General features: G+C 39.2%; 2 protein-coding genes, 1 long non-coding RNA gene and 1 other non-coding gene across 5 annotated transcripts; 2 read left to right on the top strand and 2 right to left on the bottom strand.

The window, feature by feature from the left end:
• Positions 1-3,604: 3,604 nt before the first annotated feature.
• On the top strand, positions 3,605-3,677 carry trnat-ugu (transfer RNA threonine (anticodon UGU)). The gene has a single exon. It is a non-coding gene; the product is annotated as a tRNA-Thr (tRNA).
• A 7,161-nt stretch (positions 3,678-10,838) lies between these two features.
• On the bottom strand, positions 10,839-15,690 carry mtx2 (metaxin 2). Its single transcript, XM_003438337.3, has 10 exons — positions 15,544-15,690; positions 14,375-14,422; positions 14,252-14,298; positions 13,481-13,553; positions 13,104-13,180; positions 12,890-12,982; positions 12,738-12,776; positions 12,529-12,654; positions 12,178-12,254; positions 10,839-11,794 (listed from the first exon to the last, which is right to left on the bottom strand). Exons 1-10 carry the CDS (start codon positions 15,581-15,583, stop codon positions 11,635-11,637), a joined length of 780 nt encoding a protein of 259 aa, XP_003438385.1. The 5' UTR covers positions 15,584-15,690; the 3' UTR covers positions 10,839-11,634.
• LOC102083283 (uncharacterized) lies at positions 14,429-27,487 on the top strand. Of its 2 annotated transcripts, XR_269701.4 has the most exons (4): positions 14,429-15,429; positions 18,187-18,250; positions 22,103-22,262; positions 22,505-27,487. It is a non-coding gene; the product is annotated as an uncharacterized LOC102083283 (long non-coding RNA). The 2 variants fall into 2 exon arrangements; XR_002064389.2 differs by having other exon boundaries at positions 22,103-22,595.
• LOC100534467 (homeobox protein Hox-D4b) lies at positions 19,896-22,108 on the bottom strand. The gene is made up of 2 exons (XM_003438338.5): positions 21,580-22,108; positions 19,896-20,919 (listed from the first exon to the last, which is right to left on the bottom strand). The coding sequence occupies exons 1-2, from the start codon at positions 22,013-22,015 to the stop codon at positions 20,609-20,611; spliced, it is 747 nt and encodes a 248-aa protein (XP_003438386.1). The 5' UTR covers positions 22,016-22,108; the 3' UTR covers positions 19,896-20,608.

Here is a 27,487-nt window from a genome sequence, read left to right as displayed (position 1 = left end):
GCTTGTTCTTGCTTCTTTGCACTTGTGATGTTTAAGAATATGATTCAGTTTGTTTGGGGTTTTTTAGCTTTAACTTTAGGTTAGGCTACTTGCATGCTAGATGAACTGTACCAGAACAAATATTTAGAATAATTTTGCAGTGTGTACAATGCTAGGCTCAGACTATACAGTATAAACTTTACTTTACTTTATTTTATTGATTTACATAGCACTCTTCACAGGATAAAAACCACAAAGTGCTTCACAATAATATAAAACAGATAAACATAAAACAGCACAATCAAACATACAGCACAAATCTAATTAAAAGCTAGTCTAAATAAATGAGTCTAAAGATGATGTTTAAAAGAATAAATACAATCCAGGCAACGTAAAGATGGAGAGAATTCCACAACCTGGGGGCCACCGCTCTAAAAGATCTATCTCCTCTGGTCTTAAAACGTGTTCGTGGGACTACCAACAACCTTTGATTAGATGATCTCAGAAAAGAGAAAAAGACTGTTACAGTAATCTGAGCAAGAAGAAATAAAAGCATGGATAATCATTTCTAACTCAGATTTAGACAAAAAAAAACTGCAGTTTGGAGATATTTCTTAGCTGAAAAAGGCAGTTCCTGCATTTGTGTTGTCTGCCCAGATTATGGGTAAACAACACAAACATTAGGTTTGGGGTGGGAATAAAAATGGGTTTTACACTACAGCCAATTGTTTGTTGACCAATATATGTACAAAGCACTTGCCTACACCTGAGTTTTTTTTCTCTGCTCATATATATACATAGACATGGCACAGTGAGAAAAAATAATGTTGCTGGTGCAGTTATGTAAAGCTGTGACACAGAGTACACTAGACAGCTAGTATCACACACACCGCTTCGGTTGCCATTGTCTCTTTACATGATTTTTACATTCTTCTCCTGAAAATGGTGAGCCCCACGTGCAAAGGTGAACCTTGCTAAACTATTGCAGTGCATGCTGTGCACCTTTTAATCGTGTATCTAATATGTAATATATCATGTATGTAATTGTGTAATCGTGGATCCAACCGTGTAGTGGACACCTGATCATGACCTGCCTTCACACCTGCCCCTCACCCTCCACTCAGCATGCACACAGTTTCCAGCTTGACATTCATCTTTGGTTTTGCCTGTCTTCCTGATTGCTAATGACTCTTTTTGTTTTGATTACCTGCTTGTCCTGATTTTGGATTGTTGTTGTACACTGACTGCTCCCTTGCTCCTGACTCTTTTCTGAATTTGATAAATTGCCCTTTTCTATTTCCTGGTTTAATGTTCACACCAGACACTTACATGCCAGCTCCTAGGATTTTAACACCTTTAAAAAAACTGTGATGTTTTGTCAGCACACGTACTCAGTTCCTTAGTTTATATTTTGGAGATGCACAGTTTTCTTTGGATGGTAAAGGCTTATTTGTTCAGATGGAGAGGGTGACAGCAAATTCATTAAATGCAAAACTCCCAAGCGCTTTGTCCTATTTTTGACCCTTCTCCTCTCTCTAGATGTTGACAGCAGCAGTATAAAATGGTAACTCTAGAAAAGGTTCCCCTCCTTAATAATATGAATCACCACTGTAGTCGTATATATCTAAAAATTATATTGTATATATATATATATATATATATATGTGGAGAGAGAGAGAGAGAGAGAGAGAGAGAGAATGCACCTAATAATCTTTACGTTGTCTTGATTGTATTTATTCTTTTAAAAAGCAGCTTAAGACTCATTTATTTAGATTGGCTTTTAATTAGATTTGTGCTGTATGTTTGATTATTAATGTATTTTAATGTATTTTATGTATTTCTGTCTTATATTACTGTGAAGCACTTTGTGGTTTTTATCCTGTGAAAAGTGCTATATAAATAAATTGAAATTGAAATTGAAATTGAAATAATAATGAATGCAAAGCATTAAGGAGGAAAAGGGTCGATGAAAGGAAATAGAGATAAATAAAAAATGAAACAGATGCCTTCCTAAAAACATATGCCTATCTGTGGATGACATATAAACATGACAAGTACATGAAAAACACATTCTTCCACACCCGAGCACACACTACCACTTTCAGCTCACTTTTCCACTACACATCACTGTCACACAGCCACCGCTGTCCAGCTGTGCTCACAACTGAAACACAAAATGCCACTGTAGGATATAAAGTACTATATATGTATGCCTGCACACTAATTCAAAAGGCAAACAATCTGAGAAGACCGGATAAAGTGTCTGAATATGTTTGTGAAGGTAAACGTTTTCGCTCGATTTGTATTTAAAAACAACCAAGTGTAAAAAAAAAAAAAAAAAAACTCAAGTAAAAAATGTAATGTAAAAAAAAATCGCTTACCTTTTCAACTGTGACAATTACAAGCACTTGCTTTGACCAGCGGGTATGTTCTTGCTCTGCCTTTTGCAGACTGAATCTGAAGTTTTGGTGTGCATGCATGTGTTTTAAGGTCTGATGTTAATAGGTCTCGTTATGAACAACCTCTAATCAGTAAAAATAGCAATGTCGGTCAGTGTTTAGTCTGCACACACATTCACGCAGTGCAACGCACACACATTTTCATTGCGGTTCACATGATCATTAAATTTCAGGGTACATATGTGTGTGCGTGTGTGTGATTGCATGGTGTCGGGGTCTCTGGGGCCACTTAAGCCTCATGTTCGAACAGGGCCTCAAATGCAAGCGCACTCTAAGAGTGAGGTCATTGGAGAAAGAGTGACAGCTTCAGGAAATGAAACACACCTCAAATTACAGCTAAACAACATTAACTAACATTTAAAACATGTGGTTTCGCATGACTCGCTTTCTCTCCATCAGACCAGCGTGTTTCTTGATTGAAACCTTGCCTTTTTCTGTTGACTGCTTTAAAACACAAACAGCAGAGTGTGAGAATGTCACACCGTGAACGCCGAGGACTTTCTCTCCAGGATGAATATCGCACCGCTTTTATTCTCACTATTTGTGCCAGACTTGTAGTTTTCCCCTTTGCCTCTGCGTTGTTCCTCTCGGTGCCTGCACACATTCGGCATAGCAGGAGATATCGAGGCTTGTTTTCCTCCCTTCAGAAGCCATCTGCTGTTGTTTAATATTAAAAGACAAGTTCTGGAGTTAAGTAAACCATCATAGTAAACATGCAGGATTCTGCTGAGAGTTTTTCCCATCCACACATTCATTAAGCCACTTTTTGCTTTCTGTCAATCACTCGACACAACAACAGTTCTCTGCCTGAAGATAACCTTTTAAAGAGATGCAATGCCTGAACTGAAAGTACAAAGGATGTAATAATCACCGACCAACTCAGCATATTTTTGATTATTTAGGATATGATCATTTATGGAATGACTTTTATGTAACTATGGAAGATGGTGGTGATTGCCATACTGATAGTTTACTGCAGTGTTGCAAAGTTCAGTTTTACAACACTGATGAAAATCAAAAATTTTTATTCCCACAAAAATGTCCAGATAGTTTGTGCATGCTCACAAGACTACAAAAGGATCTATATTATTGTGCTAAAATCTTGAGTCATATAAAGACATATTGCTGCATTTAATAATGATAATGTATACTTTACATTTGTCCCAGGCTCCATAGCTCAGGGGTTAGAGCACTGGTCTTGTAAACCAGGGGTCGTGAGTTCAAATCTCGCTGGGGCCTGTGAATCATTTTGCGCAGGGATAGCTCAGTAGGTAGAGTGGTCACCCCATGATCGGAAGGTCGGGGGTTCGGCTCCACTGAACGGCCACCCTGAGGTACCCCTGAGCAAGGTACCGTCCCTACACACTGCTCCCCGGTGCGCCTGCTTAGTGGCTGCCCACTGCTTCACTGAGTGAATGGGTCAAATACAGAGAGAGTAATTTCCCCATGGGGATCAATAAAGTACTGAAAGTATACATTTAGTGGTGGAGCTATTGTCCCATGGTTCCACAAAATGCTCTAAAAGTGTATCTGCTTGGTTTTATGCCATAAAAACATAAAGCACCTGGGTTACAGGTTTAGTTCAGAGCTGTATATTCTTTATCCTTATTTGTACTCTGAGCAGTCAACATGCATCCAAATAGTAATCTCAAGACTCTCAGCATTGCTGGATGAATTTCCAACACGGGAAGGCAGAATATCTCTAAGCAAGCACTCTTTTGGAAAATGTTGTCTTTCAGCTGCTGAGGCCAGGGCTGGAGAGAAGGAAATGGGTGCCACAACGTGATTACTGTGATTACTACGCAGACTAATTTGAGCGGAGTAGGTGTGACTCTATGATAAGTTCCAGTGATTTGTGTGCAAGATAATACAGTACAAACACAAAATATATCTGTCTAAACTGAAAATGTAAACTCCTTTCCTGACATTTAAATGACTGTGTTTGCAACCTGAGACACTGTTGGAAAAATGACCCTGTGCATTAAAGGATTTAAGCAAGTTAGCAATACCACACACGCTGACATAGACAGAAAATGTTCATTTCTGATTGTTTCCATGTCTCAAAAAATCGAGGGTGTAAAATAAGAAAAGGAGAAAGAATTAATCTAGTGAAGAAGGTGCATCTTTAACATCTCCAGCGACTGGTGGTATGAAGTTAGAAGAAAAAGAAGATGGGTTGGAAAAAGCTAAAAATATTTTTTTATACTTTATTGAATACCAGAACAATTCAAGGATGGCTTATTAAAATGATGCTTTCCTCAAAAATGTGTTATTTAGGGTCCCTCCTTAGCTCACTTTGTAGTCTACTGCAGAGAGCTCCTGGGCCATTTGCTGAACGCCCCCCACCTCTCCCTCCCTCCCTCCCTCCCTCCCTCCTGTCTGTCTCTCTCTCACTGTCTCTATCCAATAAAGGCAAAATGCCAGAAATAGATCTCAATGTCTCATTTGACAGTGAAAGACATGCTGTGAAAACTTTGTAGTTTTCTGTATTTCACTGAAGCTGAGGGCTGGGATCCATTCACAGTGGTTAGAGTGGATTCCAGCTTTCATGGTGGAGACAGTTTTAAAGCTAGTCATATGCCATAATCCACTTCTCTGCTGGAGAACTGTATACTCTTTATGTTTCAAACACTCATATTTTTGACCAAATTTGACTAAACGCACTGCTTTCATTTCATTTCACATGCATGACACTGCAGCTCAGTTGCTGATTGTGCTGTAAACCAGACCCAGATGTAAAAGAGCCGTACTGACTGAAGGGAACCATGAGCCTTTAATAGACTTGTCTTGACCACAACACTCATCATTAATCATCAGCAGAATCACTGACTTACAAAACAGTAATATTATAGTTTCTTTAAATGTTGGCAGGAAAAATGATCCGATAACCGCTTGCTAAGAAAGTGGATTTAAAGTGTTGTGGAAGGAACCTTTCAGCTGCGGTGGAAGATTTCCAACTCCTGGCTCAAATCCATGATGTTATTCATTTCTTGTCCTTGATTACATTCACGCTTACATTGATTTTCCATTGAATGAGTGCTAGCACATGAAACAATCTCTTTATTTGTACAGAAAATGAATATTAACACTATGTACCTGAAACTCCATTCATATTAAAATTAATGCATCTTAAGACCATGGAGGGGAATTATTTTTAACTCATTGTAAGAAAAGACATTTCAGGGGGAGCAGACAGCTTTTACTATTTATTTTAAACACGTGTCTCTTATTCCTGCAGGGTGAGAATTAAACATTGGGTGATATGTATGTAAAACTGGGATTTTCTGAGAGGTACGTGGGAGAGTATGAGTATGAAACTTTGAAATGTTTAAGCCTATTAGAGTAAACAACAACCTGCCTGAGACAAATCAGACTTATTGTTTTTTTAAACATGTAAATTCTGACTTTAAGTCTGCTGCAGCAAAGCAAGTTTATCAGCATAAACTGTGAAAGATGAGGCTGAACACAACAACGAGAAACAACATGGCTGGTAAGAGAAGACATCATGAAAGGAGACAGTAATAAAATGGTAGTACGTGCGCATGTGTTAGTGTGAGGGGATGGACTTTGACAAGAGGATTATCAACACACAGCTAATCTCTTTATTCCACTCTGATCTACATCACCCCATCACAAAACCCCCAAAATACACTTTCTCAATAACCAGCTTCTCCTTACATGCTTATAAAGTGAATCCACACATATAAACAAGCATGATCACCATGGCACGTGATGGAGACACACATGATAAGATGTTTCAGGTATACAGAAGTCAACATACTCTCAAAAGCAGCCACACAGGTGTGTATTGCAACATATTAGATATGAGTGAGAATGACTACCCTAACTGGTGCACTAGTGTCCTTTATCACTTAATTAAACAACAATGACAAAGCAATTAAAGTAATTCATTGGTTTGTGTGTGTGTTTGTGAATCAATGCTAAAGTTTTGATGACTAGAGTGCAAATGTAGTGGGCCACACAGGAAAATCAACACACATCAAACATGTTTCATCTTTCTAACGAGTCCTTTCTGCTTTATAACTTCTTCTTTTTTTCTTTTTTTTTTAGCCAATAGTGATTTAGCTGAAGAAGATTTGATGAGCTATGACAGCTAGAACAACATGAGCTGAAAGTAAAGAGAAATGCTCTCCTGGTTTTATTCAGCAATACATTGTCATAGTATGATGTGAACTGTGGATTAATGAAATCTACAGTGGTGCATTCTTTCCTTGTAGTACTCGAAGGCTACATAAAATATAACCAAGAGCTGTCCTTAGCTTACTTTAAGAATCCTGCTGGTGCTAACTGAGCAGTTTAACTGCAGTTTACTGCAGCAGTAAGGTTGGGATCCCCCTGCTCTAGCATTGCACTTTCATTTGCCAGAGAATCTGTGGCAACAGTCTGGAATCTAGATCCCATTTATGAGGGATACAGGTTAGTTTTAAATGTATGATTCTTGTGTTGACCATACATTATTTCTGCTTCTTTCTGTTTTTTGGATTCTGTTTCTCCTCTCATTTAGAGTTTTTCTTGGACTTGCCAGCAGCAATAAAGCTCACTTTTTGTTTGCAAACTCTATCTCCTGCGTACTGCATTTTGGGTGTCCTACAAGAGTAGTATGTGAAACTAAATATAGCCTTTTAAAGGAAATGTTAGAAACAAGGAAACTTACCTGGAGAAAGAGGTAGAAAACCCTGGTTTGGCTGCAGGGAAAGGACCAAGAAATCAAAAAATGAGATGTCGTCTGCCTTTTCTGTAGGTTACAATGAAAGTGCTTACGTTTTACTAAACTATATCGCTTTTTTATACTGTTTTGCATATCAGATCATACCAGGAGGGGTTCATAAGAAGCCTGGGTGCAAAAATGTTTACTTAAGTAAATTTCTCAGTGGCACCAGACAGGGAAATGTTTGCTTAAGTAAATTCTGGTGCATTGAAACAGCTGCTGCAGCTCCTGTGCAGAGTGTTTCAGAATGTGAACGGTTGCAGGGAAACATTTGATCACATAGTTAAAATGTTACACTTTTAAGGGATTAATATTTAAAGCCAATCATCTCACAAAGGATAATAGTAAAAACAACAAAGAAATTTTAAAAATATAATAGATTTGTTTCTATTGGCATACTCATGCTTCAATTAGTTTAATGTTTTAAAAAGAACAACTGATTCTTTATTTAACTCAAAAGCCAACATGTCCACATCTTTTAACTCCAGTTTATAATCTTGACTGTCCTCGCTGAGTAATCATCATGATAAATAAACTAATATTTGTAAAATTTGTAAAAGTGCTTCCTTACCTCTAAAGGCAATGAATAAAAACTAGCTTTAGATTTAGGTTTAACACAACCTAAGAGACTGCTAATCAGAGAAGACCTCTTAAGTTGAAGTCTATACATATTTGTTTTTAACAAAAAAGGGTACATTTCTGCACAGACTTAGAAAGCTGTTCCGCCTTTTCTCCCTGAAAATCATTGCCTGCAAATAGTTTTTGTTTCTTTCCATGAGTGTGAAATGTGAGTAGAGAGGCAGAGTTTCCAGCAGAGCTGTAATGGCAGCGAGTCTTGGCAGAGTGGTGGTAAATTGCAGTGAATGTAGGGGGTTGTGTCATGTCATATTTTGCAAAGTCAGCCACTCACTCTCAGTGAAATTATTTTTTCAAGGGTGGGATGATTCTGTCATGTTAAAACGTAACATTCACAGATTTCTGTGTGTGTGTCTCACACCCATATACAAACCCACAGGCACTTAGCTCAGTGTGCGACTGCCTGAGGTCTCCAAATCACTTAAACCACCCCTATGCTTTGACACCTGAGAAGACATGCTGATCCAGTTTATGTGAATGAGACTAAAGAATTACTGGGTCGCAGCATCAGAAACGACACATTGCATTGATTCAACTCAGTACTTGCATAGACACACACACGCATACATAAACCTGCTCACACACACCAGATGCAATTAAAATGAGTGAAAAAACAACCTCTTTCACAGAAAGTCCACATTATGCATCATGACTCACTCTGAAAATCAAGCTGTGTAATTATCAACCTCCAGACGTATTGGCTAATCTGATATCACAGCACATGTACAGATGCACGTTCACATCCTTGAATTCAAAACTTACTTTGTCCACTTCTTCCATGATGGGACAATGACTCCCACGATTTGGCAATGATCTTCATTTTTGCCTCCCTCCCATCGCCACCCTCATATTAACTAATTGTACAATCCTTTAATTTAATCTATCAAAAGAGAATGCTGAACTGTTACATGGGAAGACTTTTTGGGGGGAACAAATCTATAAACGTATACATCGATCAAGAATATTATCAAAAGAAAATGCATCGTCTGTTCCAGGCAATCACATGAAATCCACAGCTGAAAATAATAATTCTAAGTGCATTTGGACTGTACAGCTCCACCCATTCAAATTCCTCAGTGGTTTGAATTTGAGTACTGACCCAGCATGATCAAGAAACATAATGATAACCAGTGCAACCAGCTGTGTGACTTTCTTTCTTTCTCATAATAAGAACCAAATGTTTCTCTCTCTCCAAAACTGAAAAGCAGTTAAACTAGACTCTCTTGCCATTTGTTTCATCCTTTTTCTTCCTCTTTCAGTCTTTTTTCCTAACCGCAGTTTGAGAAAATCCACTACAAATTTGCTTTGACAAGCTGGCCCCAAATCCCTTAAAACCCTGTCACTGCAAGATACTTTGGAATCCCAATGCTGCCCCCTTCTGGACAAACTTTTTCAATACAATTTGTAGCTCGGGGTAAACCTGCTTCAGTGATAAATCTTGTCCATGTTTCAAAAATATATCTGTATGCAGTCCCTTCCTATATGCAAATATTAAGCTTGTGTGGGAGGACAAATGCATGTTTTTCAGTTTTCTGTGCACTTTATGAATTTGAATAACATCATTTTGGTTTCTAATATTCCTCTGTCAAGCTTTTGACTTGAGTAAATTTGTGATTCAAAACTGACTGTAGATGTGGATATAAGACTGTGTTACCCTGTGATGGACTAGTGACCAGTCAAGGCTGTACCTTTGCCCTTCAACCCCAAACTCATTGCCACAGATTGAACCTGAAACCCTTTGCCCCCTCTAATGGCCTCAGGCATTGTCTCCTTGAAGTGGAAGGCCAAAATAAGAGTTTGGACATCGCATGAGAACATTTTAAAGGTAGCAGAAAAGTCAGAGATGTGTGGACTCGGCTGTAATCATCCTCCATGCAGGAGAGTAGAATCAAGGGCAATCAGGGAAAATTGTGCTCGTCTGGTGTCACCAGTTTTGACAATAAGCCCATTACTATCTCTGCACCATAAAACATTCTCACTGTCCACTACTGTTGACTCTATTTTGGCTTAAAATCAGTTGATTCACATTAGAAATCATGCATTGTTTACCCTTTTCCCCCTCATAAGCTCAAAATCTAGAGCTTGCAGTTGGGCAGCATGATAATAATGTGAATTACTCTTGTAAGGATGTGCTATTTCATATGATTCAGATGTTTGTAGTTATATTGCTATATGTTATATTTGTTGCATTTTGTGTTGCCCTCTTGGCCAGGTTTCTTTTGGCCAGGTTTCTTTTTAATCTCTGAGACTTTTACCTGGACAAATAAAGGATAAAATTTTATTCACACTGTGGTTTTGCGTACATTACATTTTCTCCTTATAAATGTTCAACAATAAAAAAAACCCTGAGAATATTTATAAGGACCTAACTACAAATGACATTGAACAGATGATGGAGAACAATGCTGAGAAATTGTCAGCAGACCTACAATTTCCTACCAAACTAATTCACATTACTTTAGTCTTTTACTTGTATGTTTTAGATCTATTTCTAGAGGTTAATAATTAATTAAAACCCTAATATAGCATGAAGAAAATCCACAAATAACTGCAGACTTGAGTACATGTCTTCAATAAGATGTACCTTTTTGTTTTTCCATGTATTTATCTCTGTCTGGTGTCTGGCTGATGACCTCCAAGTGTGCAGCATTTGGTCGTTGCAGGTCATTAGTCATGATGCCACAGCTCCTGGAAGTTCAAGGGTCAAAGCCCGACCTCACAGGAAACCTGGAAGACAGACACTCGCTCTGCCCGTCTGTCACACACTCACAACCTGTTCAACTCGAGGCCAAGCAGAGGTGATCAGACATTACCATTGAGCTTGTATTAGACCCAAAGGTAGAAACAGACACCCGATAACTTGGCAGCATGTTCCGTCTTTTTAAACTTCTCTTTCAGATTTTGTTTTGGCAACATATGAGGGATTAATCCAATAAAACCCGATGCTAAAACATACAGGGGTACCTAATGAAAGAGCCACTATATAGTTTTGTGTTATAATTTCAAACAATATCAAACAAACTTCCAAACACATATTATTTGGGGGAGAAATGTAATGTGTAAGTGTATTCCATCATGTAGGCACTTTCTATTCACACAAGTAAAACATGAAAAAATAAGGAATAAATCACATCTTCTTGATTATGTTCATGCATTTTGTACAGAATAAAAAGCAACCTCTCTCTGGATTTTCTCTCTGCGTTTCACATTTCTTGCAAGCTTTGCGAGTGCCCTGGAGGAAAAACACAGTGAGCCATTTGACCTCGGACGTAGGTCAAGTGGAGTTCTGTTTTCTGAAATGCAGTCATGTCACGAGGCTGGGAAATCCACACCTCGGTTTTCAGCGAGGCAGTGGGTGTTTAGAAACGCACTTTTGACAAGCACAAGATTTAGAAGTCTGACCAGCTTTTAATCCTAATCTTTGATGTTCATTTCAGACTGATTTAAGGTTGTATAGCAACCTTTTTGTATTCACTTTTTATAAAGCTGGATTCTCAAGGTGTTCTACTAACTGTGACGATCACAGTTACTAGCATATGTGGCATTTGTTCTCATAATATTTTGAAAAATACATTTAACTCAGGACATTTTCTTTTACATATTCTTAATACACTTAAAAATTATGCTTACTTCAGGACATTCATAATTCTTAAACTTCTGGAGATGATGTATGAACAGGAAGCCAAAAGTGAAGGAAAAATAGGAGAAAGGACACGTATGCAATTTTTTTTTAGGCATTTCAGCTTCTTGGGGCTACAATCTGGGGAATGAGAGAAGGAAAGAATGTACGAGAAGAGGTGATAGAGAGACAGATATGTTATTTTCAGTCCTTCAGGAGCTCTTGTCTTCAAAGTAGGTCTGTTCAATGCGTCTGCAGAAGGACAGAAGATTGCTGTAGCTCTTGATCCTCTCTGCCAGCTCAGTGCTGGTCAGTCTAGTAGTCAGTATAGTGAAGAGATGGCCAAACACCAATGCATCCAGCTCCGTAGGCCTATAACACACACACACACACCACACGGTTAATGACTGGCACTCCTTCAGCTTTAAATATAATCAGAAATGAGATGTTACAGACACTGGCTTCACTTGTAATACTTTGTTTTAACACAAATCAAATATTGTCAGGGAGTACAGAACAAAGCTTCTCAGTTGATCACGAGATCGTTACAATTTTAAACCACAAGGTGGTGCTCAAGGAAAACTGCTTGCAATAATTAAAAACATTTCCTTTTTGGTGTGGACACCTATAACAGGGGTTGGAGAAAGGATTCTGGAGAACTCAGATGTAGATTTGTTATTCAGTTGTTATAAACAAGACAAATGAGAAAGCGATAACCACAAACATACAGATAGGAAAAAAAAAAAAATACATACTGTTTATTAAAAAAGTATGACTGTGTTCCCAGCCTCTGAGAGAGAGCCTGGCAGCATTGACTCACATCTTCATAAACCTGAAATACATGAGGACATAAAGACTTTTAAAACATGTTTGTTTACTTTATTTTTTTTCTAGACAGTCTGATGTTGACGATCAGACTGGGCTCTTTTTCCTACATACACAAATAAGTTATACTTAAGGGCCTTCAAACAGTCTAAAAGATCAATTCTGTAAAACTTTGAAGAGTTCCACCTTTAAAAGAATAAGATATGAAATTATTTTTCTGATTGCAGAAAGGGAAATGTAGTGCTGGCAAAACAGCTTTTCACTTCCAGGTTGTTGCTAACCTGCTCCAACGTTTTCCCTCCCCAGCCAATGGCGTTCATCTTCCTGCGCACCTCCCACTGCTTCTGGTAGGCGAGGATTTTATTGAGAGGCCATGAGTACGGACTGCTGTATCTGGGACGAGAAATCTACAAAAACAGATACAGCTGATTAGGAGGTTATCAAGACTTTAAAAAAACAACAACAACTTATTAAAGCCTGGTGTACACACCTCAGTGGCTGTAGAATCATCACACCACTGAATGTACAACTGTAGAGAGATGAGGACATGGGTGAGAGGATATTTCTCAGACACACTCATAAAAACTGTATATGTGCTGAAGTTCTAGTATCAGTATGTTATGGTTTTTATGTTTTTCATACCTCAGCAGTAAGCAGCATATTGTTGACCAGCTCCATGTACGCTTTCATTTCTGCTCTCTGAACATCATCTAAGCCATCGCTCAGAGAATGACCCTAAGTACCCAAAAGAAGACAAGAGCAGAAAGAAATATGAAAATCTGCTCCTCTACTGGGAAAAACTGGAAGAGAATTTGCCAAAAGAAACAATAACAGCTTTCATCTGTACAACACTTGCCTTGGCTTTAGTAAATTGCACAATCGGCCCCAGTTCTGACACCACCTGGTTGCCCACGTGGATAAAGGGAATTTTACCTATGGACACAAACATAAAAAGGCTGGGCATTAAAATCATCACATTTAATTCAACACAAAACGCTAACCTGCAACAAAGTAACTTCCAGATGCACCTACACGAAACCTGGAAGCAAACTTAGCATTTCATTTTATAGCGGAGTAAGACTAAAATTTCTACTAAAATCCTAACTAACAATTTTCAAACCAGCTTACAGTGTACAGTTGTGTAATGTTTTAATGAGCAGTATGAGTGCTGAGATTACACAGTATTGAGATCAGACACCCAGAATTTGTCTCTGAAGCGGCATGTGTACTTACCAGAAGGTGACATGTATTCAGCGTTTGCTCTGTAGACCACCTGAACTGGCAGACCACACATCCTCAGGTACGCCTGCACATCAGAAACACAACAGAATTAAGCAGCTGAGGAAAAAAGCACTAGGAGGACACTAGCGTGTAACGCCATGAGGTTGGGTTTGCATCTCCTCCCAGTCTCAAATCATTCATTCGGATGAATGCATTAACTAAACATACTGTGAAAGTAAATGAAAAATATTACTTGTGGTATACTTTGATATGCTTTTAAAAAAATCAGTTAACTTTATTTTGCAGCAATGCAGATTTCCTTCCATGAGTAAGGTCAAATCCAAAGTCAGAGTAGAGGTCAAAAGGTCAAATACAGATAATATCAACAACTGCATTTCATACTTGATGCATTAAAAAAAATATATGTATATATTTTCAGCAGTATAACAACCTAATATCAGTATCTTATTAGTTGGCAGTCAACTAATAAGACACCAAATACGTTGACATTAAATTGTCGGCAGCAGCCAATGTTCATCTGTTATCTTATATCAGTTTTGTGCTGGTTAAATGTTCAAAATTGTGCAATGAAGAACTGAAAGCTTTTATACAAGTTCAGTTTTCATTAATTAAATAATGAAAATAGTATTAAATATTTGAATTAAAACCACTAAAACGTTCAGAAGCTTTCCTTGTTTCCTGAGCACAACAGGCCGAGTAATTAACAAATAAACATTACATTGAGCAAGGTGTGTAATGTGTGTACATGTATGTTTGCTTTACCTGAACAGCGAGAGATGAGGCGCAGTCCGACAGGAGAATCTGATCCTCTGCAAAAATAACAAAATATATAAATAGCTATATTGCTATTGACATTATGTTTGTGCCTCCATTTCACTAACTCACCCTTCAGTGGCTGGTACAAGGTTGCATTTTCAGGCCACGGCTCAGCAGCTGTCAACATCAGAAACAGACATGCAGGGAAAGACACACAATTATACGGTGATAATGTGACTCATTAACCTATAATGTTGCTTGTGGGATCGACTGTCAACGTTCTTTTACTAATTGTTCTTTGTCTACTTTTGACTCTTCCTTTAACAATCGTCCCGGTGGATCATCTGCCTTCATCTCACACCAACTCTCCGCATGTCCTCCTAGCCTATATCCATGACCATTCGTGTGGTCTTCCTTTTTTCCTCCTGCCTGCCAGCTCCATGTTCACTACCCCTCCTCTGCAAATATCTAAACCATCTCAGCCTCACCTCTCTAACTTTGTCAAACTCCTTAACCTGATCTGTCCCTCTGATATACTTAGTTCTAATCTTGTCCATCCTGCTCACTCCCAAAGAAAACCTTAGCACCACTGACCTTTGTTAGTGTACCGTCTACAGACCATACATCACAGCAGGTCTCACTACCATCTTGCAGACCTTCCCTTTCACTCTGGCTCACTTCTGACATAAATCACCCCGGACACTCATCTCCATCCACATCACCCTGACTGCACCCTCTTCTTCACTTCTACTCATATAAAGTTATTTGATAAACGATTATAAAGAATTCAGACACGGGGCGCACGGTGCTCACTCAACGACCTATGCTGTTACACCGCCGTCCTTGCAGTACAGCCTCCAGCCACCGGGGGAATCTCTGAGCATGTCTCTGTTAAAATTGATAGATTTGAGCCGATTTTGTAACGATACGGGGTTGTCACTAACATTAGCCCTCTTGAGCCGTTTCCGCTTGAATTCACCGTTCTCCTGCTGATTTATGCTTTTAACAGTAAACAGAAATATGGCGCTATTTACATTAGATTCCTGTGTTACACCTGCCAAGCAATCCACGACATGCAGAATGACAGAGTGCTTTGGGGGTTTTCCAGGCCAGTCAGTCTTTGTTTAAGAAACCAAGAAAAGGCGAACAAAGGCAGCTATAGTAACAGCTAAAGGTCCATATATGTAAGTAACTACATTTGTAAAGAGCCTATGTTACTGTGAACCCTAGCTCTTGGTAGCTAGCTGGCTAATGTTATTCATAATCACTAGAAAAACGGGGTGAAGTCAACATATTACCTGCCATCTGCGACATGAACGCCTCTGCCGCAAGAGACATAGTGCTGCTGTTGTACTCTTATTGTTAAATAATGATTAGAATAATGAGCGATCTGAGCAACAGCACTGCTTGCAAGTTTAAGGGCAAGTACTTGTTCTGCAGTCACTGACCGGTCCGCCTGCGATTGATGTCCGTAAGAGAAACGGTTGCATTAATTTTTAGTTCCACTTTATGGACGCGCATACAGGCTACTGTAGCAATATTGTTATATTTAACTAGAAATAATTGGGGCTTTTGATGCATGGAAAAATACATATTATTAAAGTAGCATTTTTTATTTGGGTTTAAGGAAAAGAACTAACCGCACAAAAAAGTGTATATAAAACTGGCTAAAACAGACACATCATGTCAGAGTGAGAGAGACATGGACTCAGAGAAGCATTATTTGAAATCTATGTGATAATTTTGTTACAGCAAACATAGGATTAAAGAGATAACGTCCAGGGCAGAAAACATACATTTGGAGGGCAAAGTCAGCAAAACCTAAATGTGAATGGATTTTATCTGACTGTTGGTGTGGGGTGGCTGTGGCTCAGGAGATAGAGGGCAGTGGTTCAATCCCACACTTCTCTAGTTTGCATGTTTAAGTATCCTTGGGCAGGTTTGGTGTCTTGCCCAACCTAAGTGTGAATTTTAGGTTAATAGCGTTTGTAACATTCATGCATTCATCCACACTCCATGGCTGCTGCTACCTAGCCTACCTAGCAGCAAGTACAATATCCTTCTTTGACAAGTGTAGATTTTTAGCAGAACTGTATTGTGTGTTTATACCTTTATATCTGCAAAGTTAATATACTCGTTATTTTGCTCACTATTTTATTGTTGCTGTCTTATTATATTTGCTTTTTTGTTGTATTGTTATTTAATTCAGAGGAGTTTCTTTAATTCAATTCAATTCAATTTTATTTATATAGCGCCAAATCACAACAAAAGTCTCCTCAAGGAGTTGCCTCCTTTCCACCAAGTTTATGAACACAGTATTAGTTTTAGCCTTTCTTGTAATTTCTTTAATCAGGAATACTTCTCCAGGCTTCTTTAATGACACTCAAAATTCCATTTTGCATGTTGGCTGCTTTTTCTGTCAAGATGATCTCACATTGCTATAATAATGTCGAGGTCTGGGCTCTGGGGAGGCCAATCCATGACTGATAGTGTTTCATTATGTGTTTTTTCTATCTAGACATGCGTTTACTGCATTGACAGTTTGTCATTGATCATTGTCAAAAATTAAGCTGCTGGCAATCAATTGCTTTCCAGAGGTTCTGGATGGTGGATCAAAAATGTACTGTACTTTTCTGCAGTTATAATTCCATCCATCAAGATCCCCAACATTACTGGTTGAAATGGAGCCCCCAAAAATGATGGCTGTAGCATCTCACTGTTGTACCTGTCTCCTTATGATCTCTGTTTATACTGGGGATGAACCAAAAAATTCACATTTGGATTCATCACTCCATAAGACCAGTGAATACTGATTTTCAGTCCAGTTCTTCAATAGTTTGACATACATCAGCCTTTTGTTCCTGGTTTCCTTCCATTGAGATCATTTCTGCAAACAGATGAATCAACTGAAAGGTCAGATGCATCTGTTGCATCCTGTGTCAGTTGATTTTCAGATACTTTTCACCTGTGGGAGATAGTTTTTAATTACACACTGCTCAGCATGCTGAGACATCCCATGTTTTTGTCTAATAGGTGTTTGGGAATTGCATTGTTGGTGCAAAAAGACTAAATGCCTAAAAATGCTATTCCAAATTAGTTCTTTGATACACACCTTTCGTCCCTTGTGAGATGACTTTTTACTCTTGAATGATTAATATGTCAGTGTTAAGTGATGTAAACAACAAAAAGAAAAAAACATTTCTCTAAAGATAGTCAGGTACAAGGAAAACGACTGAAAAGACAGATAATGTCCAAATAAAAGATAAAAACTTTATCTTTAAAAACTTACAAAAAAGTCACAGCGACTGTACTTTACCTATTTAAAGATTTATCTTTTAAATTTTGTTTATTAATCCAGACTATTTGCAGAAAAATGCTGCTGCATTCGACCATATCTAAACAAGCCTGTGGCACACCCATGTTTCTGTTTTTCTGTAGCTATGTTATTGTCCACACCTTAATAAGAAATGCTTCACTGTTTCATTCTCGTGACATTTCTCACCCTTTCCTGTTTTAAGCTTTACAATCGAACACGTGACTGTATTTAAAGTGACCTGCCATGCTCTTAATCTTGTGAGAAATATCCAACATTCATTCCCGTCTTAAAAGTCTTACTTGTAGGTAGATGTAGTTGTACATTTTTACTGTTGTGTGTTCACAGTGCAAACACAGGTGGACAAAGTAACTGAGACACATTATGATGCATGGATAGATGTAACAACCCAAAATTGTAACCTTTGCAAAGATGTGTATGTTTCTGGTTCATTTACTTTATTATTACTAAGGCTAATTTAGCATTGATTACATTGTATTATACACATTTCTGTTAATCCAAAGGACTAATGATAAATATATCCATGTATTTCTAATGTAAATATTTCCATGTTTTCTTAACTGGAAAAATATTATTTATCTTAACCTGAAAAAAAATTCTCTTTCAGACTGTAATACTTAATGCTACCAGTCGGGGGCATTCCTGTTTCATCACAGACTAGAGAAAGATGGGTAGGTGTACATGCACAAACACAAACACATGCATATCTACAAAGTATGCTGTTCAGTATTATTGCATTCTGTTTCTGTCTATTTAAATATACATAAAATACATGAATGCGTGTGAATTTGTGGTGTGAAATTTTAGGAATAATTGCATCTCGTTTGTAATCACGCGTGTCTTAGTGGGATCAGGTTTTGAATTCCAGATGTTTGACGTTGTTTTGTGGTATTCCCCTGAGTAACATCTCAAACTGCAGACATGCAGAACTTCAGAAGCTTTTCTGTTTTTAGTGAAGATCTGAACTTTCTTTGTCATGACTGTGGCAGCTCTGTGGTTGATCTTCGTGTGATAGATAATCCAGGTTGCTCCGTGTCAGCCCCTTTGTGCCTTTCCTGCACATGTAACCGAGTCTCGAACGGAAGCCACCAATTATTGGCACTCAGCGCTCATTTCTCTTACATATCAACACACAAATACACACAGCCATGATTCCACTACTTCAGGGGATTTTACTTTGATTTACGTTCCTTTCCCGTAAATTTACTATACACATAGGCCTAAATACCGCTAATCTTGATCCTGGCACAAACAATTTCACTTAAATTGATATTCATACTAAAATTCGCGATTTGGACAAACAAGATCTACGAGGGACCCGAATTATTGTATCGGGGATTTATAAACTTCTAAACAAAGATATCATCATAGACAATACTAAAGTCTCATAACATAATAATTTACATCCCCAAAAATTTTAAAACAGTAAAAGACACAGAATACCCAGAAATTTAAATATTTTAAGGCCAAATTTTCTCCTTAGTTTCAACTGCTTTTAATAACTCCTCGAAAATTAGAAAACTGTGACGATCAACCTAAATCCACCCGTGGGACAGCGTGCATGCATTTTAAAAGCGTGTCAACGGAGCCATGACGCACTAGACATTAGTCTTGGCTTGGCTATATCATGAGCCCCCGTTAAGTTGTGACTGCGACAAAGACCGTGCTGCTTAAAGATGACACCGTATTTTATTTATTTATTTTATGTATTTATTTATTTTCTTAAGCCGAAAATGGATATCACGATTTCGCCTTTAATTCATGGTTTCTAATCACACGTCACTTCCGTTGATTCTCTCCCGACCTCATCTTCCCCTACCACCACAAAAAAAACAGAATCATCGGTCCTTCGCTTATCCTCCAACACAGACAAATATTCACACCTTTAATGTTTGAATTTTTTTTATTATTATTATTTTTCTCATCTATTTTTATCAAAACATTTCCACATATAAAATTATTACAGGAATACACATTTTTTTTCAAAAGTAACGAAAAAATAACGGCGAAGATGCTTGCTATAAAGAAAGAATAAAATATGTTTCTAATTAGTACAAATTAAACATAAGTACTGGCGTAGACTATGATAGATATCGATAGCATATTAAACTGGAATCAAAGAGAGAACATACCTATTTATACGCAACATCATGGTATTTCACAGAGGGCTAGTTTAATCCTCGGTGCTAAATCAAACAAGCTTTTTCAGAAAAAAAGATCTCTTTGTAAAACCCTGTAACCCTGAGAAAAGAAGTTGGATTTACAGTCAGGTGTGTGCGTTAAAAAATTGTACCTTCATTTTGGCTCTTTTAAAAAAAAAAAAAAAAAAAATTATAAATGTGGGAAATAAAATCCAAGAAAAAAATATGGCTAATTTCCTTCCAAATATGAATTATTTTTGGATGCTTCTCTGTACAAAATCAAAAGCTAAAACATAATTTGTGCAGTCACTCAACACGCAATTTGGTGTTTCTGCTCTTCTACCTACCCTCTAAGCGCCAGTTTATGTAACATTTTGGTAACGTGCATATTCATAAATTAGGATTTTTCAGCTTTTAGGTAGCTGTTCTATAACCCTGTATTATGTTTACCCTGTAGAGAAAAGAAAACCCTGTTTCATCCTGGTTCAACGCAGTCACGAGTATTTTGCCACCGCAACAAACGAGCACTATGTTTTTGCGTCTTCATCGGATGTCTAAATATGAAGCAATTCCCTGTCTGCACCAGAGAGATGTCGGGGTCTCCGTGAACTTAAAATATATTCATTCATTCATTCATTATGACATTCAATATGGATGAAACCTCAAAAAAGGAAAAAAATTAAAATGCTCCAAAGTTGAAGTTAAAAACAAGGGAAAAAAATACATCATGGAATTTATAAACTTGTGTTCGTCAAAACTGCAACTTTAAAGCAGGTGAGAATTGTTTGAGGACTGCAGTCACCCTGGATAAATTAAGCAACATCAGCTTTGGAGAATGAAGGTGCTACCATGGCTGCTTCGACTGCCACACTCTGCGCTCCTGTGTGTTCAGACAGTTATCACCGTCTTCATGCTGTCGCTGCTGCTGTTGCTGTTGTTGTTGTTGTCGGTCGCTTTCTTGTTTTTGCTCTTTCCTTTGGTGTTGGGCAGCTTGTTGTCTTTCTTCCAGCGCATGCGCCGGTTCTGGAACCACACCTTCACCTGCCGTTCGGACAGGCAGAGCGCGTGGGCCACCTCGACGCGGCGGCGGCGCGTGAGATAGCGGCTGAAGTGAAACTCCTTCTCGAGCTCCAGGACCTGCTGTCGCGTGTAGGCCGTCCGCAACCTCTTTGGCTCCGGGCCCACGTGATTTGGATTAACTGTAAAAACAAAGAACAGAGGTGGTTTACAGACCGCTTTAAATTTATTTTATTTATTTTACAGCTTTTATTTTGTTTTGTGTTCAGTAATGATGAGGATGGGCCTGGGTGAAGCCCCATATTAAGAATATATTTAAAATAAAAATGAGTTGATTTTTTAAAATTCTTATTCCAGATATAATCACGTAGCCTTTTCTGTCCTAATCTTCATTCGTGGTGGACTGGGAAGAGGCCCAAGAAACGATTTTGACTTTTATCTTTAAAGGTTTGTTCCGCCGCAAGCGTTACACATCAGATACACACCATAAGCTTGCCCACACACACACACACACACACACACACACACACACACACACACACACACACACACACACACGCTGTAGCAGGGCAGGGTCATAAAACTTTATAGGGGTTGTAATTCTCGCTGACTCTCACTGAGATCGTAAATAACTCGACAACAAAAAGCGATGCTTGCAAATGGACAAAACACTATACGAAGAAAGAAAGAAAGAAAGAAAGAAAGAAAGAAAGAAAGAAAGAAAGAAAGAAAGAAAGAAAGACGAGACAGATAAAAACATTAACATGAGAAATACACCAATGTTGTGGAGAAATGAAATGGGCAGTGAAGATCGACTGATTAAAACGTTCAGGCTACCCTACCATGAGCGACGTGCACTTTCTTCATCCACGGGTAGACAACAATGGGCGGCTTGTCTTTGCCCTGGCAGGCCGTTTTCCTCTGCACCTGAGCGGGCTTTGCGCAGGTCATCCAGGCCTGGCACTGCAGGTCACCCACGGGGAACCTCTCCTTCACGGGCCCGTCCGTCTCTCTGTAGACCGGGTAGGTTGCACCTTGATGCTGCGAGGGGTCCTCTCCATCTTGCCGGCGATGCCCCTGCAAAGAGTGTTGATAACCGGTTTGTTGTTGTGTATAGGGAGGCGGAGGGGGCTGCATGGACATATAGCCCCCTCCATAACTGCCACTGTCCTCGGGGTTGTTGTAATACCCCCCTTGTTCATTAAAATTACTGTAATCTTCTTCACATGGCGGGAACTGCGGCTCAGCATATTTACAGCTCACCACGTAGGACTCCATGATTGATTTATAGCGAGGCTGGTAGGAGAATACTAATTTTTCTTTCTCTCCCCTCTCTCTGTCTCTTTTTCCCCCTCTGGCATGAAGCCATCCTGCGGCTGTCAAATAGACGGACGGCCGCTCGGGCCACGTGACCCTGCGGCCAGCCAATGAGAGGCGACACTTTTGGTTGTTTATGTCAGACGTAATGGGATAATTTGGAGGAAAAAAATGTTCATTATAGAACTAATGAAGATTTGCTGGCCGGGTAAGTTGCTACGGTTAGGTGTTTGTGGACACTGAAAAATAATCCTGACAGTCTAAAGTGTTAATATGAGTAATTCAAATCTATCTATCTATCTATCTATCTATCTATCTATCTATCTATCTATCTATCTATCTATCTATCTATCTATCTATCTATCTATCACCCTCTGCCACACAGCCCTTATTGAAGACGCACTGACTGTAGATTTATGACTTTTAGCTGACTGACTTTTACCCCCACAGATGGCAGAAGCTGAAAAATTAATCTGGCCCATATTGAGGGACGGCGGGGCCATATTTGGCCTTGTGGCCAGTCAAAGGATGGACAACAAAACGTGGCCGGTCAGAAAGGCCTCAAATAAAAGAATGGGATAAAAGGTTCCCAGACAGTGACTAGTAGTTGGCTTTGTTCGGCCGAGGTCAGGCCGAGGTGTCCCGCTCACCAGCACGGCTTTTAAAGGAGGGGGAGAAAAATGCATTAGTTGGCTTTAAAAAAAATGATGTTAAATCAAGCCGAACGAGAGAAAAATGCGACGGCTTAAAAAAATGAAGCTTAATGCAAAATTAGTGGAAAAAAGGGTGAAAGAGATAAGTGGGAATATGCTAAATGTGTGCCCTCACACGAAGAAAGAGAGACATAATGAGCGTCATTGCGCAAGGAATTTCGCTCTTTCGCTAAAGTGATCCCTTTAAAAATGGTAAATCGCAAATGTCAAGGTCTTAATAGATCATCTTTACACCCAAAAATCGACCATTAATCCGTATGAAATCCTTCAAGATTTCACGAGGATTTCTTTGGCTGCAGCTGCTCTCCGAGGATTTGGCAAGACTGATGCGCAGCCAAAACCTCAGTTTTACTACATGAACTACTTTTACTCCTGCCTATAATACTCCTGTAAAAAGATGATGGAACATAGGCATTAAAGAGTTCCTATGGAGGATGTAATGCGTTTGAAGCCTTTGCCATGGCTGACAAAATACAACTGGACTTATGCATCTTTGGGGTTAATGGCTCTGATCTAATGAGTCATTTAGACAAAGCAGCCCTTAAAGAGTGACTGATAAGCAACCAAATAGGTAATAGAGTGGCCAGTTCTTTTTTCTTTCTGTCAGAATATTTTTTTCTGTGTCACGGTCTAGTGCCATTTAAATAGGCAGCTCTTCCATTGTTGTTACATTGGATATTTTTCAGCCGAAGTGTTTGTAGCTTCAGTTTCTATCAGACAGTTATTGTTCCAGCTGAGATAAAGGGAAGGTGTGCACAGATTTTCACTGAAGAGTTACAGATTTACTACATTTGTGAATGGTCTGCAGAGGTGGAGTAATCAGGGCAGCAAACAGAGTTGCATTTTTTTTCATAAGCCAAGGCTCTATCAGCTCTACACCCCAGATCAAGATACTGCGCTGTTGTTCTTGTTGAGATGCTGCACTTAATATCGATTTTATGATTTGTCACTGAGCAAACCTTTACGCTATCATGCAGGAAATTAGATCCAGCGGCATGATCACAATTCATAAGATAAGATAAGATAACCTTTATTAGTCCCACACATGGGAAATTCATGCCGTGAAACTCAGTATGAGCAAAGCATCCTGCCCGATCTGCCAATCCATTTGTATGCAGCAAAGCACAGCATCACTTCACGGACACTTTTCTGTGCTTGACACTGCACAAATGTCAAATAATCCTTCTAATCTATGAAAGTGTGGAACTGTAGGGCTGAAGAAGGACACGTTCCTTTAGCAAAGCTAGAGCACAGTAAAGAGTCATCCCTTTTTCCTCCCCTGTCGTGGATTTTGATGGATGGTTAGTCATCGCCCATAGACTCCCCAAGAACCCAATCTGTGACTGAGGCAGCTCCACACACATTCGGTTCTACAGGGTATATATAGGCGAAGGTTCACTTCATGGCTGGCTGCTGATGACTTCTTTTTGTTGTTGACAGAGATTTACACTCCTGTGCCCTCACTCTGACTTTTTTCACAGAGGCCATTGTGTTGACTAATGCTCTGCGTAAGAGTAATTACAATGCCCAAAATCACTATTCAGCCAGTCCCGTCTTTGTAAAGATGTGCATGTACCTGTTGTTAAGTGTCATTGTATAATTTATTGAAACCATTAATGGTGCTCCAGCATGTACCTTCTGACATCAATAACTCATTATAAGGCATACCACATTAATTTTGATACATGTGTGCAATTACTGTAAACTGGTGAGGCCATCATCCAGAAGACTAGCAAGCTCGACAAGAACATCCTGAGGCTTCAGACTTCTCCTCGGTCTAAATAATAATGCTCTCCACATAGGCACGAATTGATTCCCTGGATCCAGAAGGTTATCTGGAGCTGGATTAGTTTGTGATATGTTCTTGAAAACTACAAGGCAGTGTCTTCTAATTATTCTTATATCATTTTAATGTGTACATTTTAAAGATATGCTGCAAAATGTTTCATTTCGTCCCACCTAATAATGGTAAATGTCCTTGAAGTTAATAACTTCTAAATTGGCTCTACAGTTTAACATAAAACCATAAATTCTAGGCAGGTCAGCAATAATTGGCATGAGGTGAATTTCAGGTTTATGAAATTGGTCTTGCTGCATGAAAAATAGCTCAGCTTCCACTGGAAAGGGGACAAACAGTTGCCCATAAAGTAACTGCACTAGTTAATGTGAAATTGAGATGGTCACCTTGTCCTAGCCACATTCTCATTTGTTAATTATTATACAAAATGTCGGAGTTACTCTGATATCAATTTTATCGCTTGAACACAATTGACTGAAGTTCTGCAAGTGTGACTGTGAGTCTGACCCCGCTTTCTCTTCCATGTCTTTACTGAGGCATATTGTTTGGGCTTTCTGAGGTAAAAACTAGCATATCAAAAGGACTTTATTGTAGTAGAGACGTTTCTTACTGATGACCTCACTTTGTTGAACAAGTGTTGCACATTTCTTTACTTTAACCATTAGAAATCATTGAGGAGGCGATCTATTCTTTTGCCCACCAGCAGTTAAAAGTTGCATCTCTTTCATAATTTAGCCGGCCAAGCTTTGATTGTAGTACAACTGCCAAATTGCAGTTGGTCTCCTGCCAAGTTTGCTGGTAAACAAACTACCAGCTGCAGTGAAACTAATCCAAATTAAAATAGTGGCTGGGGGTAATTTCCGAACTTGGCCTCGACTTCAGATTTATTGAACTGAACTGAAAATTGCAGCGCTTCAGAGAACTTGGCCCTGAAACTGAATCTAAATTTCTCATTAGTTCCTGCTGAAATACATTTATGGTGGTCCACAGCGCCTCTAAATGTTTACAGCTGAACATCTGCCGTCAGCTGCCAGTGAACGCACCACAGTTTATACCCAACTATATTTGAATTCAAGTTGTGCACTTGCAATTGACAGCATTAGTCATCATGTTGACTCTTTTTGCTTGTATATTAAATTTTGGCTAAGATGTATGTGTTACATATGTATTGATTTGTCTCACGTGTCAATGCTCATGCTCCAGTGAAGGCAACATTATCCACGCCTTTTTTTTTTTCCATTCCCACACACTTCACCTCTTTATATTGTAATGTATCATTATGAATATTGCTGACGTCTGCATTGTTTTTAGAGTTGTATTGCAAATTTGGTCAAGATGCCACATAGAGTTTCTGTTTCCATTTCTTCCCCTAGGCGATTTTCTGTGCTCTGGCAGACGCTGATTCCTTGTGTTTACATGTACCAAATTCCCATGGCTGGTTGAATGAGTGCTTGATGACAACTCCGGTCAGAACCATTTGTTGCGAAAGCAAAAAGCTCGCGTTGCATGGAGTGAGAAGAACAGCAAAACTTTATGTAGAGCATGATTGGTTTCACGTTAAACAGTGGGAAAGCTAAACACAAAAAAGGGCGAAGCAAACACTGATCCATAACAATTCTGATTGATTTGGGGTGAAAAATTAAACTGCAGAGTTTAGGGGCACCTTTCTGCTGATGTGGAAAATACAAATGGTCAAAAAAAGAGTTCATTCACGTTGAACTATTAATCCCGAGTTTTTTGTTTTGTTTTGTTTTTTGACTTTCATTTTTCACAATTATTCTTGCGCTCGGACACTGGAGTCATTAGCTTGCACCTTTGAATGGTGTTCCCTAGCTCTGAACTTTGGTGGATTTCTTTTACAGACAACAACAACGGAGCGATGCTTCGGTTTCTCAAAGAGCATTCTTCTTTAAGAATGTAGCCTAGCTGCCGTCAGGTCGCCAGAGGGTCAATCAGAATCGTTGACCGCTGGTTCACCGTTTCATTAGTCCCCGCGCTGGACAGGCCAACGCAGGGGCTCGAGGTGGGGACCACGCAGAGTTCACGCGGCCTGCGGGAGTCGCGAGCCTATTGTTCGGTGGGCTTCTTCCTCCCTCTCTCCCTCTCTCTCTCTCTCTCCCCCCCTCTCTCTCGCTCTCTCGCTCCTTGGATAGTCTCCTCCAATATTAAGGGTTAAAGTGGGAGGATGCGTGCGTGGCCGTTATTTGAATATGATCCACTGATCTAAAAAGGGATTCTCTACCACATTTATGACTTATTGCTACTTTGGCAGCGGTTTAATCAACCTTCTCGTATCGGTTTTCCATTATAGGTTGATTATTGATTAACGCTGTAAATCTGGTAGTATAATTAGACGTCTTTAATGTCCCTCTTCACTCCGGTTGTAGATTTAATTCAATCCAAGATGATCGCCCTGGATACTCTCGCTGCAGACTTTGTGTTCATGTGATACTCCGAGTACGTAATTTTTCACTAGGCTGTCTTTGCAGATCTGAATCCAACACTCGGGTCTGCAGATGATATAACCGCAAGCAGCAGTAACATAAGCACTTATCCGTATAAACAACCTATTGCCTTTTAGAAGATCGCATAAATAAATTCTCCTCTCATCCCGAGTTTGACATGAAGCCATTCAGTTGTGGCTTTTCTTTCTGGGGTCGTTTCACTTTTTCATCTTAGACAGGCTGACCGCGGGCTCACCCCTCCACCCCCGGCCCTGTGCCGGGTCAAAGCCGAGCTGAGAGCTGCTTTAACCCGGTTTAGACATTAACTGCGAACTCCAGCCCCGCATGGGAACCCAGCTGACCAGTGCGATCGAGCAGAACCCGCAAAATCTGGCTGTAAATTAGTAAAACTAACATGTAAAATTAAATGCCGAGGGCAGGTTAAATGAGCAAGCACTTATGGCAAGACTGCAAAATA

The sequence above is a fragment of the Oreochromis niloticus genome, linkage group LG13 (genome assembly GCF_001858045.2).
Source record: "Oreochromis niloticus isolate F11D_XX linkage group LG13, O_niloticus_UMD_NMBU, whole genome shotgun sequence".
In the NCBI taxonomy this organism is placed as follows: Eukaryota; Metazoa; Chordata; class Actinopteri; order Cichliformes; family Cichlidae; genus Oreochromis; species Oreochromis niloticus.
This window is presented reverse-complemented; position numbering and strand designations above follow the sequence as displayed.

Excerpts from the sequence above, each read along its gene's own strand:
- LOC100534467 (XM_003438338.5), bottom strand. The coding sequence starts at position 22,015 with ATGGAGTCCTACGTGGTGAGCTGTAAATATGCTGAGCCGCAGTTCCCG. Across the intron at positions 20,920-21,579 it reads GAAAGTGCACGTCGCTCATG|TTAATCCAAATCACGTGGGC; the intron begins GTAGGGTAGCCT and ends TTGTTTTTACAG.
- mtx2 (XM_003438337.3), bottom strand. The coding sequence starts at position 15,583 with ATGTCTCTTGCGGCAGAGGCGTTCATGTCGCAGATGGCAG. Across the intron at positions 14,423-15,543 it reads GTTCATGTCGCAGATGGCAG|CTGCTGAGCCGTGGCCTGAA; the intron begins GTAATATGTTGA and ends TGATGTTGACAG. Across the intron at positions 13,554-14,251 it reads CCTCATCTCTCGCTGTTCAG|GCGTACCTGAGGATGTGTGG; the intron begins GTAAAGCAAACA and ends TCTGATGTGCAG.